General features: G+C 32.4%; 2 protein-coding genes across 2 annotated transcripts; one reads left to right on the forward strand and one right to left on the reverse strand.

The window, feature by feature from the left end:
- Positions 1-21,023: 21,023 nt before the first annotated feature.
- On the reverse strand, positions 21,024-23,697 carry N7487_007335 (ubiquitin-specific protease UBP14; the record flags this gene model as incomplete). The annotated part of the gene is made up of 5 exons (XM_056875065.1): positions 23,618-23,697; positions 23,492-23,559; positions 23,298-23,438; positions 21,228-23,236; positions 21,024-21,168 (listed from the first exon to the last, which is right to left on the reverse strand). Exons 1-5 carry the CDS (start codon positions 23,646-23,648, stop codon positions 21,024-21,026), a joined length of 2,394 nt encoding a protein of 797 aa, XP_056727253.1. The 5' UTR covers positions 23,649-23,697.
- A 56-nt stretch (positions 23,698-23,753) lies between these two features.
- N7487_007336 (uncharacterized protein) lies at positions 23,754-24,101 on the forward strand (the record flags this gene model as incomplete). Its single annotated transcript, XM_056875066.1, has 2 exons — positions 23,754-23,831; positions 23,865-24,101. 2 exons carry the CDS (start codon positions 23,754-23,756, stop codon positions 24,099-24,101), a joined length of 315 nt encoding a protein of 104 aa, XP_056727254.1.
- Positions 24,102-24,116: the final 15 nt, after the last annotated feature.

The following is a 24,116-nucleotide window of genomic DNA, read 5'->3' on the forward strand; positions in this document are numbered from 1 at the left end:
TTAGAAGAGATACAGTCTTTAAGAACCGGGGGGTATATCGAGTACTATACATTTATATATACTGAAATTACTAGGTCTTTATAAACCGGAAAATTAATAGACCGTTATAATAACGGTACTAACGTATTCGGTAAGCGAGTGGGCCATGTAAGCCAGTGGGCCACCCAACCCAAAACGCGTCCATGAATTAGCACTTAGTTAGTTCAACCACCCACTATGCCACCAATTCGCTCCCGATCCTCTAGCAATTCAGCAGAGCAAGAGGGTAGGATTTTATTAGCTATCCAGGCTTTTAAAAATAAAGAAATCTCTTCAATTCGCGAATTGGCGCGTCGTTTTAATATACCGCGTATAACTTTACAACGCCGCCTTACTGGTGATCTCTTTCGTCCTGAAACACGCGCCAACAACCATAAATTGACTGAAACTGAGGAGGAATCTCTTGAAAAATGGATACTCTCTATAGATCTACGTGGAGCAGCCCCTCGGCCCTCTATAGTACGAGAAATAGCAGATCTTCTGCTTCAAAAGCGTGGAACTACCCCAGTTCTTTCGGTCGGCGAAAAATGGGTATATAACTTTGTGAAACGGCGTCCTCTCCTCTCCTCTCGATTCTCGAAACAATATAATTACGAGCGCGCGAAATGCGAAGACCCTAAAATCATTAGGGAGTGGTTTGATTTGGTTTAAAAGACAATCCTTCAATTTGGAATCGATCCCGACGATATTTATAACTTTGATGAGACTGGTTTTGCTATGGGATTGACTGTAACTGCGAAGGTTATTACGAGGAGTGAATACTACGGTCGGAGGCCGGTTTTACAACCTAGAAATCGTGAATGGGTAACAGTGGTTAAATATACGAATGCTTCTGGCTGGGTCCTTCCTCTGTGTATGATTTTTAAAGGCAAAGTCTTTATTAAATCATGGTTTGACGGCCTCCCGGGGGATTGGCGCTTTGAAGTTAGTCCTAATAGTTGGACCTCTGATAAAATTGGACTTCGGTAGCTTAAGAAGCTCTTTATTCCTAGTACTTCGCGTACGAAGGGGATATACCGGCTTTTAATACTTGATAGCTACGGAAGTCATTTAACACCTCAATTTGACGAAGTTTGCGAGCAAAATAAGGTGATACCAATCTGTATACCTATATATTTATCTCATCTTTTACAACCTCTTGATATTGGTTGTTTTGCGGTGTTAAAACGTACGTACGGTCGGATAGTTGAAACTAAGATATAGAACGGGATCAATCATATTAACAAACTTGACTTCCTCAAAGTATACCCTCTCGCACGAATTGAAGCTTTTAAACCGGAGACTATTAAAAATAGCTTCGGGGCAGCCGGTTTAGTCCCTTTTAAACCGGAGAGAGTGATCTCTAAGCTTAATATTCGGCTTCGAACCCTAACCCCCCTCCAAGCCGGGGGAGTGAATCAAGCCGGAATTTTACGCCAAAAACTCCGTTTACAGAGAAAGATCTACGTCGATAAGCTTCGTCAATCAAAGCTTTACTTCGTACAGGATCTCGAAGCCCGCCTAGCCCATCAGATCGTGTATTAAACCAGCTTATAAAAGGCTTCCAGCTCCAGCTATAAAGTCATATTTTATAAGCGCAAGAAATCAAGGAATTACGCGCCGCCAACGAGAAGCAAAAGCAAAAGCGAGGCAAATCCCGGAGTTAGATACAGGTAGAAGCAGGCCTTACAGTACAGGAAGCTTCTCAATTGGATACTGAGCCGGTGGAAGCAATTAAAGTACCTCCCTCCCCTCTACGAAGAAGCCCTTCGCCGGCTTTACAACCACGTACACGGGCCCCGCTAAAGTGTAGTGGTTGTGGTAAAATAGGACATAAGATTAATAGATGCCTAGCTAGATAGATGATTTTACTATATTTAATTTAATGGCGTTTTGGTTGACATATTTGTATTTAAAATTGGTAGGTTGGGTCGGGTGGCCCACTGGCTTACATGGCCCACTCGCTTACCGAATACGTTATACAAAAATATATATATTACTTAATCAGCTATATCCGCCGAGATTGGAAAAGAGCGGATTTTGTCATTTTAGTTAGAGTATTTACATATATCAGATTTACCATATATTGTCGTACCCGTCTATTTCTATCAGTATCTTCTATAATTTGTTACTCTTAATTAACTTCTATTCTACCTTATTAGATCTCTGATATTTTATAAGCTATTCTAATTAGCCCGCATTATACTATCTCTCTCTCCGATACCTACTACTACTATAATACGTCGTCGTTTATATAATATAATTATAGAATGATAGAAATCTATCCTCTAAATAATACCCAATAATATAAAAATCTTAATTATATTAGATTACTAGATTTCTCTATATAATTAGGCGTCTATAGTTATCACTAGCTATTTTATTAATAGTAATTAGATATATTAAGAGGTTCCACGATACTTTTAACAATAGTATTATCTAGTTCTAGGCTAAATAGAATACTAAAAAGAAATAAGATATGTATAAAGCTAGTTCGTAATAAGATAATATAATATCTTAATAGTAATATATATTTATAATCTATTTCTTCTTTATATAGGATAATATTTATATATTTATACTATTAGATCTAATTAATATTAAATCTTTTTAAATCTAATAGAAAAAGTAATCTCGTATTTTTATAATTATATTATTTACTCGCGATATTATCTCTATCTTAGTAATTAGTACTAGTATCGACTAGCTTTTTAATACTACTTAGGATATTTCTTACCATTAATATAGTTATCTAAAGTCCGAAATAATTAAAGAGCTTATATTATTTCTATATATAATAAGATTGAATATTAAAGATATTAAAGTAAATTAGTCTAAATAGTTCTTTATACTTGCTAATATTAAAATAGTAAAAGAGTAGAACGATAAATATATAACGTATTCACTAAGCAAGTAGGCTACCCCGAAATACTATACTAAAGGCGTTCTATAGATACTTTATATCTCGACGGCTACAAAATATATTATATTCTTATAATATTATAGTCTTAAAAATAAAGATCCTAATATATTTATAAAGTTTTATAAATTCTAAATAAGTACGAATTGAGTTATATGTTTTTTTTTATAAAATAATTATTTTTGGCAAAATCAATAAATAATAATTTAAATCTCTCAAAAAGTTTAGAATATAGCTAGTAATCTAGTTACTAACGTTCTCTATAAGTAGTATCAATACGTTATTATTAAGATATAAAATCGCCTTTAGTATAGTATTTCGGGGTAGCCTACTAGCTTATATAGCCTACTCGCTTACCGAATACATTAGGGGATATTAAGTTTAACCTAATTAGTAATAATAAAAAGGAAGAATAAGTAGATATTAGACTATAAAAGAAGTATCCTTATTTAATAGATATAAATAAAGAGGTAATAGAGCTAGAGTTATTAGAGGCTATAACTTAGGGACGGGCTTTAGAGAGGAAGTATAAGAGTAGGGTAGATAAGGATATTAAGTAATATTAGAAAAATATATCCTAATTTAATCAATTTAAATACTCTTAATTTATCATAGAAGAGCGTTATAAATAAGATACTTGATATTATAAGTAAAAAATATATTAATTATATAGTTATATGTTAGAAGTCTATTTATCTAGTTTATACTATATTAGGGCCCTAATAGGTTACCTAATCGGTTTAGGGTTATACCTTATAACTTAAAACCTATTGTTAGGTCGAAGTAATAGACCTTAAACCTATTTTAGGTTAGGTTCGGGTTAGGTTAGGTTCGGGTTAGAGTAGGTCGTACCGAAGTCTAAAACTAAGATATGGTAGGTATAGAGAAACCTAATATAGATTTAATAGATACCCGGCTAGATAGATGATTTTAGTATATCGAATTTAATAGGGTTTTAATTAAGAAATTGATACTTGAAATAAATAAATTTAGGTAAGGTAGCTACTTAGGGGTAATAGGCGCTCGGTTTTGAAATACATTACATATCTCTTTTATTTAAGTATTACTTCTACTTTCAAGTTTAGTCGGGCTATTATTAGAGAGCTTTATAGATTATAAGTACTTATTTTAACCTATACTTAATATAGAATAAACGCTTATTTAAAAGTAAGTTAATAGATATCTTATTATTTTTAATCTTAATTATTAGAAAGAAAGAATTTAAATTTATTTACTAATATAAGTGTTATATCAATTATAAAGATATTCCTTTAAAGATTATTAGCTTAGGAGTAAAACTTTTTTAAGTTTAGACTAACTAGCTTTAATAACCTCTAATATCTATTTCTCTTATAGAATATACTTTCGGTATAGCTTATTATAGATCCTATATATATCATAGGTAGTAATATCTTCAGTCTTTTATAGTTATATTATATAATTAAAGAAGGGCCTAGTAATTAATATAAAGAAGATATCGATTTCATACTATGCTTACTCGCTAAATAGTATCTCTTTATAGTTATACTCTATATGGAATAAAGAAAAGATAGTATATATAACGATTCAGAGTTCTACCAGTTGTTACCGACTAGGGTTATTTCCTAACTAAGATATTTGAGAACGCTAAGCGAGGAAGATAGATATTTATAATATTTGTACTAAGCAAGGAGTAGGACCTATAAATTACTTCTAGTCCCTACCAATCGCTTCTTTCTTTCTCTATACTTAAAATCTTCGTTTAATATACTCTTTATTTAAAAAGACGTAGTGATATAATTATAAGTATTATTTAAACCCTTTTTACGAAGTAGTACGACTATATAAACTATTATTATAACTAGTCTTAGTACTACAAAACTAAGACTCCGATTCCGAACTAATTAGAATAACTCCGACATAGAAGACTATTAATAGGGGTAAACAGCCTATTGCTATTAATAAAGAAACCTAATCCAAGATTACTTATATACTAAACCCTAAGATATAATAAGAGTACTAAAGAAGGATTATTATCCTTATATGTCTCTACATTAACAACTAAAGAAAACCCCTATTATTAGAAGGTTTAATACGTTCGTTAAAGCTTATAGTAAACTCTAGAATAATAATAAATTAGTTAGAGAATAATTAAATATACTATATAATAAGCCCGATAAAGCCGACTATACTACATACCTATTATTAAGTCTTTACCCACCCGCATTTTCACCCAACCTATTCAAATATATATACATCACCTACCACATATTCTTACCCACTCCAGTTTTATAGCTTCCGTCACCAAATATATATATCTACTACATACTACACTACACTACTATTTATAAGTTTTAATACTTCAAATAAAAATATAAGTAAGCTTAATAATCACACAATAAATTTCTCGCTTAATATTTTATATAATACCCCTTCGCCTTCCGTACTGCCTTTAAACGTCTTCCTATACTTAATACTAATATATCTATCTTCGACTAATCTAATATATCCTATACTTTCACTAGGTATTATTTAAAATAAAGCTAGTTAGTCTCGCTCCTTCCTATACTAATAAGCTCCGGAAATAATATAAAAAGCTTTACTTTTAACTAGCGCTATACCGGTTCAATCGGGTTTAAATCGGGTAAATATATAGGCTAGCTCTTAATATATATTCTATAGGCTTTAAACCACTCTCGTATTACTACTAAAGCTATATAAATCTTTACGTTATCTTACTAAAATACTATATAGGGGGTATAGATTGATACTAAACCTTCTTTAAGCGCTTATATATATAAATTTGTAGTATAACCTCGCCCCGAAGATAAGTCCTTATCTTATTCTATAATAACTAATTTTATTCGACTACTAAGCTAGATTCTAGCCTAAATTATTTATAAAATATCTTTAATATAAGCCTTCGTATTTATAAAGTCCTTTCGAAGGCCCTCTAAGGTTATACGGAAGTACTATTATAATCTAAAGTTAGAGGTTCGTTCTACCGAATACTTATCCGAAAAGATCTATAATTAAAAGCTTTCCTAACGCTATTTTCTTCTAAATCTAAGCCTCTTTTATATAAGAGAGGGCTTAATTAGTATCTTCCGTCTCGATCGCCGTTTCTAAGTTTAAATCTCTCTAAAATTCGATATATATATAGTAAAGGGTAATAGATACTAAGCTATAGTAGTACTTAGCTACTTATAGGTCTAAAACGGATACCGATAGGCCTATAAAAGAATATAATAATAGGCTTATTTAGTAAATACAGAGGGACGGCTAGTTTTCTTACGATTTTCCAATTTTTTATCTTCTAGATAGCGCTTAATAAATAGTATTGAAAATAGTCTTACGCGTATAGCTAAAATCGGTAGCTAATTAAACCTAGATAGTACTATTATTATAGGCGTATATGATAGCTGCTCTTTGCTTAGTAGAAAGCTACGCCGATTTGCTATTTTTTAGTCCTATTTTTATTAGATTCGAAGTCGTATGGGTGGTGTAGGAAGAGAAAAAAAAAACATAGGTTGGTTGTTAGGTCAGATTGAAGTAGGGCAGTGGGTAAGAACATATGACTAGTATCTATATATAGATATATAGATATATATAATAAGATAATAGAGTTTTTCATATTAGTACTAAGTATTTACTTTTACTATATCTACTATAGGGTTCAATAAGTCTTTACCCACTACCCTACTTCGTAAATCACCCTAACAACCACCCGTATTTTTTTCTCTCTCCTACACCTCCCTATAGTATTGACGAAGGATATACTAGGTTTACGACGTACAAAAAAAGGTGAACTATCTATATCCTAACCTAACGCTTAGCTATTATTTATAGTTACTAGAGCGGTACTACGTAGTCGAAGCTAGCCTTGATTTTAGATATACCCGCAAAACTATCTATAATACAATCAAACGCTTCTAGTAATACTAGAGTCTAGATTTAAGACCTCGTACCGGCCGTCTAAAGATCTTTAGTAATAGAACTCTTTATTTAATTTATATTCTAGCCCGCCGGTATCCTTTTAGACCTATAGGGAGCTAAGTACTACTATACCTAGTCACCCTTCTCGCTCGTCTATTATTAATATTTTAAGGCCAACCGGCCTTATTAAATATAGGATAAAAAGGAAAATCCCGATCGGAAGATATTTAGCTTGCTAACGATATCGTTTTGTTCGACGATAGTACTGTATATAGTCGGGTAATAATATTTCAAATTGGATCTTCTCGGATAAGTATTTAGTCTAACGAATCTTAAACTACAGACTATAATAGTATTAGCGTTTTCGATCGAAGGCCTACCGAAAAGAACTTATAAATACTAAAGTATACGTTAAAGGTATTTTATAAATAGTTTAGGATAGACTGCGGCGTATTCGCTCCAATGGATATCAGATCGATCCTTATATCCGCAATTTGCAGATATTGGATATGAGTTGATATCCACATCCGTACTGCGGATATAAGTTCATATCTATATCTGTTCTAGTATAACTCTCGCTTACTTTCCCCCTTATAGCCTATTATATAATCTTAATACAGCTTACTAATATTTCCTTACTACTGAAATAAACGTATATTTAGTCCTAATAGAACCAGCCCCTTATATCGACAGTCGGTATATTGAAATTTTAGGAAATAGATATATATCGAACGTCTCCTTATATAATATTTATAGGTAGTCTTATAGTTTTCTTAGTCCGACGTTATATTATAAAGATAGCTATAGATAAACGATTTTATAGTAAGTTATATATAGAAATATATATTTACCTACTATTAACTATAATAAACTTTATAGGAAATAGAATATAGAAAATTGAAACTAGTATTATTAGATAAATTCTTTTAATTTTAGGCTTAAATAAAAGTTAAAAGTCCTAACTATCTACTAATTATTTTTTTAATTCGTTCCGACTACTAGAACTTAAGAAATCCGAGATAGAAGTTCTCGAAATACGGACTTTACGAGTTTCGAGGTCTTACGGATATCTTATAGATATCTATAAAATATCTATAAAATATCTATAAGATATCCGTAATATCCTTAAGATATCCTTAAGATCTATAGGATATCCTCTAATTATCTATACTAGTATATAATATAACTAATTATCTAGATAAACTATATTAAAAGTAAGTCTAAGTTAGAATATCCTAATATATTTACTTTACCCCTAAAAATCTCTACTAGTTTAGATATAAGCCTCTCTATTCGTTTAAGTACCCTATTATATTATATATTATAATTGTTAACTTCTTAATATCTTAATTATAGTTCTTATTTACTAATTCGGATATAGATTTAGCTTCTAATCGGATTTATCCTAATAACTTCTCTGATTTTTTAGGTATCTAAATACTAGTCCTATCGATATCGCCGACTTATTTAACTTATTTAACCTTTATACCCTTATCCCTTACCCGCGTTAGACCTCCTCTTTAAAAGTACTAGATTTTATATCTATCTAATTCTATATATAATAATATAGAGGACTTATAGAATAAATTTATTAGTTAGTAGCTTATAACTAAGTATAGATCTTAGTCTAATATAAAGAATATAATTCGATAGGAATTAAAAAGTAAATCGGATATCTAGAATAGCTTCTACTAGGTTACGAATAATAAAAATAAAAAGCCGAAGGTTATATATAAGGTATACCTCTATATAATTAGCTATCTAAGATTCCGACGTACTAGTTCTTCGCCTATAATACTATACTTTAAAACTAAAATATATTTAAAGAAAAGTAGCTTAAGAATCGACTAGCTTATTAAAAGAATAGTATATTAATCGGGTTATTTAACTAGTATTACTATAGTAGGTAAGTTAGTCTTTAGGTCGAGGTACGATAAGGCGATAAGTCGTCTTTACTCGTTTTCTTTATAATTTAATAGCTAATATTAAGTACTATAATCTAGCTAGGTACTACTAGTATATTATTTACCTAAAACCGTCTCTTCGATACTATTCTAAGATTTATTTTAAATATATATCTACCCTTTCGAGTAATCGAATACCCCTAATTCTACTATATATTAGAGGTTACTTAGTAATTATCTACTAAACTTATAACTCTATTAGTACGAACTATTCGACGTTATCCCGATATTATAGTCTAGAATAACTAAAAGGGGATTCTATAGAGACTTCTAGAGGGGTACTAGCTATCGATAGCCTTAGATTACTAGACTTCTTCTTTCTAGTAGGCCTTTATAGCTATTACTAGTTACTATATCGATTATAACTAGGATTATTATAAGATTCTTCTAGGCTTTAAGTCTCTCTATAGCTTCTATATTAGTAAAAATCTTAGTAAAACTATAATCTAGATCCTAATAGAATATAGTATCTCGGATTATATCCTATTAGTAACTATAGATAACGTAACTAATAATAATATTTTAATATAGAGTATCTAAGAGAATCTTTAGTCTTAGTATTTATTAGATATCTTAATCTTCTATATCTTCTATATTACGTATATAATCTAGCTAAGTCTTAATAAGCTTTTTAGGAAGCTTAATATAGTACTAAGTAATAAGGAGATTGAGTTAGAGTAGTCTAACGAAAAAACTTACTCTTTCTAGAATAAGTATAATATCTCTAGCGGTATTAAGATTATAGATATATTAAAAAAGGTATATCTTCTACCCCTAGATCCTTATAATAGCTAAACTAATAAAAGTATAGAAGGTCCGAGGACTAATAGTCTTTATTAATATAAGCCTATAACGTCGGGAGGTATTTATAGCCCTTTAGCCGGAGCCTATATTAATTCTAATCTAAGATATTCGGATACGATAGAATTTAATATTTCTAATACTTAATTAGGCTAAGAAGCTCTAGCTATTCTATAATTAGTATTATACTAATTATTAATATCTTTATTTTAAACTCGATTAAGAAGAGTAGTATTAAGTTAAATATCTTCTTCTAATAAAGCTCTTTTTTAATTTTATAACAATACTATTAAAGACTAAGGATATTACTATATATAATATCTGTAGTATTTATAATAAGCTTTTCTTCTATCTCAATATAGCTAAAGCGAAGCTTAAGAATAAAGGTATAATCTAGAAGAAACGGATATTATAGGTACTCTAAATAGTAAAGAAAAAGCTCTTTAAGTACTATACTACTACCGAATATAAGCCTTATAGTAATATCTACGCTCTAGTAATAATCTTCTCTCTATTAAAGAAGGTCCGGTACTTTTCCTCGACTGATTGGTAGGGCGATATTAATTATATAAATCGTTATCAAGAGGTCCTAAACCGAGAGTTTAATCGATATAGGAAGATACTTACTTATAATACTAATGATCTAGCGGCACTAGAGACTTCTAGAGTAGCTATTAATAAGAATAATAACTATAATCTTAATACTACTTATATATCCTAAAACTAGCTATTAGAAGAGCTTATAAAACTAGATAATAATAAGATTATATAATATCTTATTTATAGAACTAAGCGATAGAAAGTTTCCCCTAGAAGGAATATAAGTAAAGCTTCCCGACCCTAGTAAGGATAGTAAGGAATATTCTATCTATCCCTATAATAGTACTAGCTAGGCCTTGACAACTCCCATGGGACTAAAAAAATTTTGGTCCTATATCCTGGTCCCATCTACTCACATAGATAGGACTAAAAAGATTCTAGTCCCATAACCCTAGTAGTCCTACGCTAGCATAATTTTGCTAAGAATTTCCTCTTTCGGCTATACAAATCTGTAAAGTAATTAGATAAAATACTGTTATTTATAGGTATATAAGCGTCCCTACCTCCAATATCAACCAATATGGTTTTTTTATATAATATAGTCTGCAATTAAGTATATAAATAACTTAAGTCTATATTAAAAAGTATCTTCCTTTGAGATAAAAAGTTATATAATAGACTATTATCGCCTATAGGTATAAAAGAGACATAAATATTATATTTGGTAGAAGTAGTTAAGTAAGATATATATATTTACGTAAGGTACTAAACTATATTTCTTAAATATTATTATAATTATAAAAATTCGATAGATATATAGTAAAATATAATTAATTCTTATACTATAAGAAATATTACCCCTAAGTTATTTATTTTTATCTTAGAATTACTATTCTCTACTATATAGTTATTATAAAATTTTAGGATAAAGTAGGTTTAAAAGTAAAGATTTTCTAATTAAAGTTATAGGGGATTCTAGATACCCTTAGATCTATTAACTTCCCCTTTATATAGGAGTCCTACGGGAGTCCTACAGGAGTCTTACAGAAGTCCTATTAAATAAACTAATAAGTAAGATATAATAAGTAGGTCGTTACCTATTTATAATATATAGTCGCGCTACTTATTATTTAGAATCTACTAGTAACTAGACGCGACTCTCCTAATTGTAAAGGTAGGCTTCAGAGATATCCTTTTTATACCCTCTTCTATTTTGATAGAATTATTATTCGAGTATATCTTAATATAAACTATATATTAAGGCTAGCCCTTTATCCTAGGTTTCGTTCTCCTAAGCGGGAAACCCTCTACCTTCTTCAGTCTATAGTATTAGTATTATTAATAAGCCCCTTATGCTAGATTATTCAATTAGCTAGTAGCCAATTTATAGCGGGCCCGAATCTTTAATCCTCTAAATAGAGCTAAATCCAATTCCTCTAACCCTCCGTCGTATCGGTCCTAAATATCAGAAGTTCTAGGTTCTTTAGACTTTAATAAACAAACCCGACTTTATTAAGTAGTAGCGTTATACAGTAGGTATATAACTATACCCTCCGCTACATAAAGTGAACTTTGATATAAGGTATACCTCTACCGCTTAGAAGCACTTTAATTAAGAAGCCTACTTCTAAACTAGGAAACTAATAGTACTCTGTCGGAGATATAGAAAAGCAATTTTATACCTATCCTTATTAGTAAATAGTTTAAGGTTACTCGCTATGTATTTATCTAGTCGCGTATATATAACTATATCGAAAAAGGGGTCTATATAATAGGATATATAGCAATCACTCGAACTTATAGTATTATATATATCTAATTCTATATTCTATCTATCTCATACTAATACTTTTATTATATTTAGTCTACTCGCCTAACTAGTTACCTATAAGGTCTTTAACTAATAGCGATTCGAAAGAGCTTAAGTTAAATTTATAGCGAACTTACGCTTTCTATTCGAGGTCCTTCGGTATAAAGAATTCGAAGATCTTATTACAGAGGCTTAGCTTTCTTAATAGAAGCTTACCCTTAATTACTAGACTTCGCCCTTCTAATAGGCATTTATAGCAATTATAGGTTATTTTATAGATACTAATTAGGATTATTATAAGATCCTTTTAGGTTTTATACTAGTTTACGGCTAGTATATAGGCTCTAATCTTGTAGATATTCTCCTTAAGATTCTTTAGTAGCAGAATATTATAAATCGAGTAATTATAATTACTATAGATAATACGTTAAATAATAAGACCTTAGTTAATAGTCTATATAATTCAATCGAACGGATAGAGCTTCCTAATTTTACCGAAATTATACGGGTTCTATACCTTACTTATATAATTTAATTGAGTCTAAAAGATCTCCTTAGCCTAATAAAGGCTGATCTAAAAAACGATAAAACGGTAATAGTCTAGTTAGAAGAAAACAGGAGTATTCTTTAATAAGAAAAGAGACAAAGGGGAATTATTTATATACTAGCTAAGGTAAAGTAATAAAAGTATTCTTATAATTTCATTTTATACTAATTACTATACTACTAGGTACGGGCCTTTACGGTTTTTATTAATACTAGTCTATAGCGACGGGAGGTATTTCTAAATCTATAAAGTAAAGAACCGAGGCTTACTCCAATCTAGGATATATGAAGTCGGTAGAACTCAATATATCTTATACTCTAGCGCGCTAATCGACTTTCCGGTAGCTACTAAAGATATTATATAGAATATTAGCGCCTAGAATTCTAGCTAAGTAAAAGCGAGTAGCGGCAGATCGAATACTTACTCTATATTATAAAGCCTTTCTATAAATAGACCGTTAGCCTATTAAAGATTAAGGTAATAACAATATATAATATATTCCGAGTCTATAACCGACTATTTACCTATTTTAAGTAGGTATAGACCCGCCTTCGACGAAAGAAAGTGCCTTAGAAAAGGCTATACTAAAGGCCCTTAAGGCTAGACCTCGTCCTCACCCGCACCGAGTCCCTCAAACTGGAATTGAAAACCGACCCGCATGCGGGTCGGTTCTCTCAGAGGGAATTGGGAGCCGACCCTCAACCCGCATTGCTCCGCCAAGACTTACCCTCACCGACCCGCGTCACCCGCAAATACATAATTATTTCCTAATTGAGCTACACAAAATAGATAATTCATTTGATAAATTACTATTATTTACTATTGTTTTGTTTACCCTTCTCTTTACTTATAATAACTCTTCCTAACTATATATAAATTTAGGAAATCATTATATATATCTTATTTATAGTATACCTTATACTAGTTTTAAGCAATAAAAATACTAGAATCTAGGTTTAAATTATAGTAGAAGGATATTTTAGTAGTCTATATATTATAAGAGAAATATATATTTTACCTATAAGTATAGAGTCTATACTTTAGCTAAATTCTACTATTTTATCTTTCTATTTTTAACTATAAATCTCCTACTAGATTTTATCTTACTCTAATATTAATTATAAGATCTTTTATTTAGGTTTATTAGAAACCCTTAGATTATATAAAATATAACTCTAAATAGTAATTAGAGATTATAACCCTATTTAAATTAGAGTTTAAAACTACTAAGACTTTATTATAGGTTATAAGGGTTACCCTTATAACCTATAAATATATAACTAATTAACGATAAAATTGAACTAAAGTAGGTCTATAGATATAATATATCTATCTATAGTAACTAGGATACTAAAATCTATAGTAAGTCCTATCGTATATTTATTTAAGACCTATAGTCGTAAAAAAGAGTATATCCTTAATTCCTTTATCTTTTACTTAATTATATTAGAAGGATATATAATTATTATATCTTAGCGTTCGTTTTTCTCTGATTTATAGTTATCTCTCTATAATAATAATAGTTAGCTTAATAATACCTTATTCGACTTTACTAACGATCTATTAGTTCTCTAGCTCTAGATACCTAAACCTATAGGGAGCTAAAACTCCTTACCTCCTTCCGATTTCGCGCGATCTTCGTTACCCCCTTCCGTCCCCGATAATCTATAATAGATTAGTCCTAATTATATAAAATAATATATTCTTTAGATAATAGAAGATAATACCGACTTTATAGCCTAGTAGATCTATATATATTTTAGGAAGTAGAAGAAGGTAAAGTAGGATAGGAAATATTCCGCTAAATAATAGGATAAATTCGACTAGGTAGCCGATATTTATAATAAAAAACCTTATATAATATATAGGAATTATAACCGAGTCCTTAATTACTTAGGAGCTAGCCGTAGTAGAATATCTTTAATAAATAAGTATATTATAGGGGTTAATTACCGGAATACTACTAGAAGGCTAAATATTAAGAAAGCTATAGAATATATAGTAAGACTATTAAATCTATATAGCCTATTATATTCTAACTTATATACTAGGCGAGTAGCCTTACTACTAAGCTAGTATCTTTCTCCTAGGATAGATAGGAGCGATCGATTCTTAGGTTAATTACTATATCTCGTCTCTCTTTCTAATTTATTAAGTATATAGTCTTTTAGAGGTTATTTCTTATACTCGACTTCCTATAATACCCCTCTAAATACTATCTTCTAAAGTTATAAGATATCAGCTTAAGGACTTTATTCTTAAGATATAATAAGATATTCTTCGAAAACTTCCCCCTAATACTAAGCTATCGCTTATATTAGATTGCTAGATATTACTATTTTAATAGGCTTTTATAGCTATAATAGGCTATTTTCTTAACTAAGATTAGGAGTATCGAGAGATCCTTCTTAGTTTTAAGCCTCTTTCTAGATCTTATTTTAGTATTAATCTTAATACTATTTTGATATTACTTCTATAATAATATAATATTATAAACTATATACTCGCTATTATAATAGATAACGCTTTAAATAATAATACGCTAATATCGAGTCTCTAAAACTTAATTAACTTACTTAAGATTAATAATAATTTAGCTATTATCTAAATACTATATATTATATATATAATCTAACTAAGCCTTAATAATCCTTTTAGTAAAATAAAAGTAATACTAATAAATAAGATAGCTAAGTTAGATTAGTATAAAGGCCGGGGTAAACGCCCTTATAAAAGTCCTTTAATAAAACTATTTAAAACGTTTAAGATTATCTATACTCTAGATAAGGTAAGACTTTAGCCCTAGATCTATACTTAACGCTAATCTTAATACTATTATAGATTAGGTAACTAGTAGTTTTTATTAATATAAGTCTATAATAGCGGGATTTATTATATAAGCTTTAGTCTATAGAACTAAAGCTTATACTAATTTAAGATATAAAGACTTACTAGAACTCGATTTTTTTAATACTCTAATATATAAAAAGGCTTTAACTATTTCTTAAGCTATTCTATAAGTAATACTAGATAGACGAGCTTATAATTACTCGCGAGTAATAGCGCTAAGTTAAATATCTTCTCTAGATTACCTATCCCTTCTACTAATTTACTACTATACTTTTATAGATAAAGGATACTACTATCTACTTAGTATTTAGTATATATAATAAGCTATTTACTTATCTTAAGTAATCCAAAGTACGGCTTTAATAGAAGAAAGTTCTATAGAAAAAGGTAATACTTAATACCCTTAGGGTTACTAAAACTAAACTATTATAGTACTATAGTATAACTAATAATATATATAGTAATCTTTATATAATTAGTACTATTATATTCCTATAAAATAAGCTCTAATTCTTTATAAGTTAAGATTAGAAGGATCCGGAGGTTAATTAGCGAGGTCGGTATTAGAAGAGTCTTAAAGATCGCTTTAAACTATATAAGTACTGTCTTATATATAGAGGGGAGCCTAGAGCGGTATCTTTAAACTTAGGACTATCTAAACTTAAGAAGATATATAGGTAGGTACTACCTCTATTAGAGGTATTATTAGTTAATAACGAACTAAGCTAGTATCTTAATAGTCGTAAGTACTTTAGACCTCCTTATTATATTATAACTAACCCTAAATATAGCTACTATTACGACTACGCCTTATATTTTTTAAAGAGAGAATAAATATATATTCCCTACGCTTACTAATTTAGCGCGGGATATACTTACTATTCTAACTACTAGAGCTAGAGTTAAGCGACTTTTTAACTCTATACGCGATATATATTATTACTATTAGGGTTCTCTAAAACTATCGACTATTTAAGAGCTTATAATTTATATATTTATATTAAAGTTTAAGATAGAGGATAAGGAGCGTCTACTATTAAATAAGTATCTCTTATTCTAAGAAATATAAGCGGAAGGCGAAGAACGCGAAAACGGTATAAATAATCTAAAACCGATTAGTAATAATAAGGAGGATAATATTATAGTAGTAGAGATACTATAGCTAAGTATAGTTATTTTAGGAAAACGGCGGAGAAGTATCGTATCTGTTAACGAGGACGATAGAAATAGCGAGGATAAGGGTATTAAAGAAGATAATATTAAGAACGATATAGATCTTCTAGTTAACCGTATAACTAGAAGGGCGCGAGTACGCTTAGTATGTCTAAATAGTTATAATATAACGATAAGATAGTTATTTTATAATTAGAATGCCCTTATTTTCTCTAAATTCAACTATAAAGAAAATAGAAATTAGAAGCTATAAGATAGAAAGTGAAAAATATAAGAATAATCAAAAATATAAACTAAGTTTTTATTATTAATATAACTACTAAGAATTAGGTATTTGTCCTATTTATAGACCCGAAATAAGCCTACGGGTGACCCGTACTAATTCCCTAGCCCTCCGAGTTCTACCCGCGAGTCCTAGGTAAGGACTCGAAACCCGCAAAATACGGGTTGAGGGTCGGGTCGGTTCCGAGTCTATACGGGTAAGGACGAGGTCTAATCTTAGATAGCTAATTATATAGAGGTATGCCTTATATATAATCTTCGGCTTTTTATTTTTATTATTCGTAACCTAGTAGAAGCTATTCTAGATATCCGATTTGCTTTTTAATTCCTATCGAATTGTATTCTTTATATTAGACTAAGATCTATACTTAGTTATAAGCTAATAACTAATAAATTTATTCTATAAGTCCTCTATATTATTATATATAGAATTAGATAGATATAAAACCTAGTATTTTTAAAGGGGAGGTCTGATATAAGTAAGGGATAAGGGCGTAAAGATTAAACGAGTTAAATAAGTCGGTAATATCGATAGGACTAGTATTTAGATACCTAAAAAATCAGAGAAGTTATTAGGATAAATCCGATTAGAAGCTAAATCTATATCTAAATTAGTAAATAAGAACTATAATTAAGATATTAAGAAGTTAACGATTATATTATATAATATAGTAGGGTATTTAAAAGAATAGAGAGGCTTATATCTAAACTAGTAGAGGTTTTTAGGGGTAAAGTAAATATACTAAGATATTCTAACTTAGACTTACTTTTAATATAGTTTATCTAGATAATTAGCTATATTATATATTAGTACGGATAATTAGAGGATATCCTATAGATCTTAAGGATATCTTAAGGATATTACGGATATCTTATAGATATTTTATAAGATATTTTATAGATATATTATAGATATATTATAGATATATTATAGATATATTATAGATATATTATAGATATTTTATAGATATCTATAAGATATCCGTAAGACCTCGAAACTTATAAAGTCTGTATTTCGAGAACTTCTATCTCGGATTTCTTAAGTTCTAGTAGTCGGAACGAATTAAAAAAATAATTAGTAGATAGTTGGGACTTTTAACTTTTATTTAAGCCTAAAATTGAAAGATTTTATTAAATAATAATAGTTTTGATTTTCTATATTCTATTTCCTATAAAGTTTATTATAGCTAATAGTAGGTAAATATATATTTCTATATATAACTTACTATAAAATTGTTAATCTATAGCGACCTTTATAATATAATATCGGACGAAGAAAACTATAAGACTACCTATAAATACCGTATAAGGAGACCTTCGATATATATCTATTTCCTAAAATTTTAAAGTACTGACTGTCGATTTAAGGGGTTGGTTCTATTAGGACTAAATATACGTTTATTTTAGTAGTAAGGAAATATTAGTAAGCTGTATTAAGATTATATAATAGGCTATAAGGGGGAAAGTAAGCGAGAGTTATGCTAGTGCGGATATAGATATGAACTTATATCCGCAGTGCGGATGTGGATATCAACTTATATCCAATATCCGCAAATTGCGGATATAAGGATCGATCTGATATCTATTGGGGCGGATATGCCGCAGTCTATTCGCAACCTTACTATTTATATTAATATAAGCCTATAGCGGCGAGATATATTTTATACTCTCTAGGATAAAGAGCCTAAGCTTATTCCAATCTAAGATATTAGGATACGGTAGAATTTAACTTTCCTAATACTCTAGTAAGTAAAGAGACTATAGCTAATATTCGATACCCTCTACTCGTAGTATAAGCAGCCTTACTTTATACTAAGTCTAGAAGAATAGAGGTAGATTAAATATTTACTCTTTACTCTTAAACTATTCTATAAGTTTATAAGTCTAATTTATAAGACTAAAGACTCGAGTATCTATCTTATCTTTAGTATATATAACAGCCTTTTTAACTATCTTAAGAAAGCGATCGTTATACTTAGAAGAAGGTTCTATAGAAATAGCTTATATAATTTACTCTTAAAGCTATATTAGAAAAGCTTTTAAAATACTATAAAGATATAGATAGTATCGATAGGTATCTTTATATTATTAGTATAATTTTATCTCTATCTTAAAAGCTTTAATACTTTTTGGTAAAAGAATATGAATTAGATAATCTTAGCGAAGCTAGCTAGAAGGCTATTTACCGAGATAGTCTTAAGATTTAGGTTAAGCGCTATAAGGAGCGGATTAATAGCAGGGATAGTTAGTTATTACTAAGTAGTCTATTATTTAGGGTTAGAATATCCGAGCTTAAATCTATATTAGAGTTAAATAACTCCTAGTAGTCTATCGCTCTATAGGAGGATAAGCTAACTTAATATTTTAATTCCGGTAAGTCTAACGGTCTATCCTTATTCTTTATATCTAACTAATATTAATAAATATCTAGCCCTATAGCGTTTATTACCTCGTATATTCTAGAAAGAAAACTAATATAAATAGCCGATTCTTATAAATACTACCTATAATATTATATCTATCCTAGCTACTAGTATAGATATAGAGCGACTATTTAACTTTATACGTAATATTTATTATTACCGGCGAGGTTTACTAAAGCTAAAGATAATCTATATTATTATAATATTTATACATATAATAAGATTTAATCTATAGGAGAATTAGCGGCTAATTCTCTAAGAGTACCTATCTTCCTAGGAGATTATAGCTTTAATAGAAGTAAGTAGTATAGTTACTACCTACTTTATAACTATTATCTAATATTATACTTAGGAGGAGATAAAGAAGTAGCTTACTAAGCAAAGGCGATAAGATATAATCTAGTGCTAAGGATATTATAGATAAAGAGGGCGAAATTCCTCTCCCTCGATCGTCTAGAAGAGTTCGGAAGGTTTCAAAAAGGCTTAATAGATATATAGTAGTCTAGTAGATAGGAACCAGGTCTAAGAATATAATGTAAGTTTTTATAATAATATACTACCAAAAATTAATATTAAAGAACTTCGGACGTGTAATCAGGATACTCAAAAATATAGGGCAAATCTATATAAATTATATATATCACGAGATTTTCCTGTTTATCTTGTTTAACGACCCTCCGAGGGTCCAACCTCTAGGTAGACTACCCTCAGGGTCGGAAGGTTGGACCCTCGAACCGCCCCAGTGGCGGGGCGGTTCGAGAGTCGTGAGGGTCACCCGCGGGTCACTGCCAGGTCTAGTGATAATATAGTAATATTCGATAAATAAACTAGAATACTTATAAAAAATAGTTATTTAAATAACTTAGTATCGTTATAAACGCTAAGACCTATATTTTATATAAAAATGGGTTTAAATAGGTTATTATTAGGCTATTAGGTTCAACTAATTGGGTTTGGGCTAGGTTAGGTTACAGAGGGTGAAACCCCAAACCTAATAGGTTGGGTTTTGGTCGGAGGCTCTGACCTAAAATAGGCTCTGCTGGGGTCTATTCCAAGCCGTAAGGATCTTTATCCACCATAGCGTAATAAATCTAGTAATAATTAATTTTTATATTAGTATAAATATATAACTATAATAAATACTTAAGTTATTATATAAACGCTGTCAAAGCTTATTTCTAACCCTGGTTAAAAAAGTAATTGTATATTAAGTTATTATATAAAGGCCTCTAAACCTACTACATTCTACTACTACTACTACTATATATATAATATCAAATTATTTAAATATATACAGAAAAAAAACATAAACATTATGACTTACGAGGTTAAAGGAATTTTACCCAACAAAAAGGCCCACGGGCGCCTACGACGCCCACGGCCCGTCCATAAGCCTCTCGATAGGGCCTATTTCCCGCTCACATGAGGCCCGTGGGCAATGCCCACCCGCCCGTCCATGGGTGATATCGTAATCCATCTACAGGTTAGTAATCACAGATTAAAATAAATCTTGGAAATAATTTAAACCCCAAGCCCTGCCTACCTAAATGCATTAGTAAATAGAGTGGCTTGCCAAACGTCTCTATTATACCTATCTTTGTTGTACACGGCAATTTCTGTCATTGAGAATCGGATAGGACTATTTTAAAAGTACCCAGGGATATCCATATAGGGTAGAGATAAAACAAAGCATAGATATTTAATCCGTCTACTTACGTGCTAATATCACAAGAGAACAACATAGGTGCACCAGGGTTGACCTAGGGACCCTAAAACACCACTAGACCCGTGTGAAGAAGTAAAGATATGCGGTTTTCTTCATCGCCTCGATATCTTCGAACTTGACAACCTTTTCATCATTGAACATCACCCAAGACAGGCCATTTTGACCTGGAAATGTTTTGCGAATCACAGCAACATAATGCCTTAGCATGTGTTAGTTTAACCCAAGGAAATGAGAATAGAAATATATCAAACAACTCACCCTGCATGAACAGATGTGCCTTTGTGGCATACAATCGACCTTAATTCATAGCGAGCGGGTAAGCTGGTGATACCAACCGAGCCACCATGAGACGGTGCGTCGTGATCGCCGACACCCGGCTCTTCCTTTTCCACCACATCATCTGGGTGAGTGAAAACCCAATCAAGTGCCCTGTTAACATCGCCGTCGGTCGCAGCCAATGCTCTCTGGGCACGAGACGCTTCAATTCCCATATCTCCTAGCTGGGCAATTTTTGTCGCATCTTGCGCAGTAGAACTAGAGGTTCCGACTCGATCGAGCACCAGCGGTTCATCAATGTCTGGATCTTCCATGTGGGCAAACAGCCAATTCATGGCAGCTTCCGGATCCAGGTTACCAGTGGCATGCAGAGCTTTCCCACACCTCACAGCAGGGAACCCCATGCCCATTAGTTGGTCAAGCGCTTCCGGATTCGGGACAAATATGTTGGATTCTTCAATGTCCGGGAGTTGCTCCTCACTCGCATCATGCTCACCAGCAAGGTAAGAGCTGAAATCAAGTGGCTTATCGTCGACCAGCACAGGGATATCCAACTTTGTAGGAACCCAGTTGACGAGCTCAAACCGACGAGCATTGACCACCAATTCCCGAGGCAATGTCTTGAAGGATGACTGCTTCGAAAAGCCACCTTGGCTGCCACAAGAGGGACATGTAAGCTCGACGACCTCTGTCGAAGTAAAGATGTCTAGACACTCTGACAAATCCACAGATTCATATTGCTTTCCTGTTGCATCAGAAGTGGCAGCAGGACGTGCGGGAACAGCAACCGAAATGTTATCTTGCTCGTCCACTTTGTAGCGGACTTTCTTGCAATGCAAACATTGAAGACGCTGCTCAACTTGGAAGCGAAAGTCCTGTACCGGGTTAATCTGCGGGCTGGTGTGTTTCGATAGGCTGACCGACTTGAATAGGTGAAGAAGAAATTCAAATGCATCCTGCTGTCTCATGGTCGCAAACTCCTCATGACCTTGCCCAATAAGATACTTGAACATTGCGGGTGCTAGACCTTTCTGGTGAGCGACTTCTGGGATGTTCGCGGACAACATAACGCGAGAATCAGGTTGAGAATACCGGCCTGAGAGTAAACCATCGGCAAGCTTTCTCAATTGTGTCTCAAGGTCCTGTGCTGGTGCTTGGCAGAGTGGTGGCTCTTCCGACAGCTGATAGTATCGCTCACGAAATCCAGCCACAGAAAAAATGCACTGCATGATACTGGAGAGATAGCAGCTGTTTCCAAGATTCGCTAGGCCTGTAAATGCAGGCCCAAAGACCGGTGTCAGCTCCCGTCCATCCTCGGTCGTCATTGAAAATTCCCATTTTAGATTGTGCTCGACCTGCATCTCCATCAGACTCTTCTCTGTCTTCTCACGTCCAGCCAAGTAGATTCCCCAGTGCGCAAGGTGGGTCGCCAGTTCGGGGTCTACTCTTTCTTCGTTGCACTTATAGCAGTAGATATCAGCGGAGCCTTCTGCCGTGATAGAGCCGAGCTTGACAGCCACAGCATGGGATGTTGAAGTTGCGTGAGTAAGCCCATGTGAGTTTCCCTTGCTCCCACCGAATTGACTTCGCCCACAACCCTTGTTCCCACACTCCAGACACAGCCATAGGTTCTCGCCCAAGTCACACTCTGAGCAATGGTTTGAATCTGCAATTTCGTTAGCACCGGCCCCAGTCGAGTATTGCAGGGGATCAATACCCGTCGACACGGCTTGCGTGTTGTCTTGTTGAACTAGACAGAGTGTATGCTCGCAGGGAACAAACTCTTGCTCCCAAGCTTTGACTTCTTCCTTTTTTGAGAAAGTCATTGCGGTCATAACACCTTCAATGACAGCAGGAAGCTTGCCACTGGCTTTGTCCACATTGTCCTGAGAGCACGAATAGCACACCACTGACGTAGCAATGTCATATCTATCCTCTTCTGTTTCGGCTGCGATGGAAAGTTTTGAAATTTTCGGTGGAGGCTCGTCGCGCTATAAATCAGAGGTGTGAGAATCATTGGTCACAAGCTCAGGAAGTGTTTGGAGGCTATACCTGCACTTTTTTGAGGGTCCTTCGAATGTTCAAGGCCAGTGAATGACCAAATCTCTTGTAATGAAGCAGGGCATGGTCTCTGTTTCCAGCACATCCACCATTGAAGCAATGGAGACAAACATTCAGACCAGCATCATCGTCCTTTCAAGGTCAGAGTCAGTAGAGTAGTATAGGGACTAAGGTGGCTGGCATACAATAGAATCAAAGCACTGAGTGCAGTCTTCTCGATAAACCGCCTGGGAGGATCCTGGTGGATTTAGATCTATAAAGGAGTGTTCTCCATTAGCTCGATTTGCGATTATCAAGGTGATGTCACAAACCCGCAGCACCGGTATGGACACAAGAGGCCATATCCAGAGAGGGTATCTCGGGAATTCAGAACGAAGTGCCAATAATAATTCTTGGCTTTTTGACAGAGACTTCAGAAGACGTGACAGTATCCCATTGAAAGCAAAGATGACAAAAGAGAGAACATCAGATACCGCAGATCAAGCCAAAGCTACGATGCGTGGGGTTGCTCCTCACCGCCTGCACGTGCTGTTATCAATTTTATCCTGAGGCACCAAGTCATGTGGTGGGGGCGTTGTGCCACTTAACGCGTTATTTTTCTCAACACGCGTTTCCAACCTTGTCCTACAACTACTTTGCAACTTGATCTGGACTTGCTCTGTCAAGTTTGGTCTTCTTTGCTTTCTACCTCTACCTCTACTTCTTCTTCCTCTTTTTATTTCCCCGATCTATCCCTTCATTCTATCATTTTCAGTTTCTTCCCAATACTTCTTTCTCGACTGTGTCAATTATTGAAAATTGAATTCATCA

The sequence above is a fragment of the Penicillium crustosum genome, assembly GCF_028827405.1.
Source record: "Penicillium crustosum strain IBT 35664 chromosome Unknown utg000003l_segment0_segment0, whole genome shotgun sequence".
Classification (NCBI taxonomy): domain Eukaryota; kingdom Fungi; phylum Ascomycota; class Eurotiomycetes; order Eurotiales; family Aspergillaceae; genus Penicillium; species Penicillium crustosum.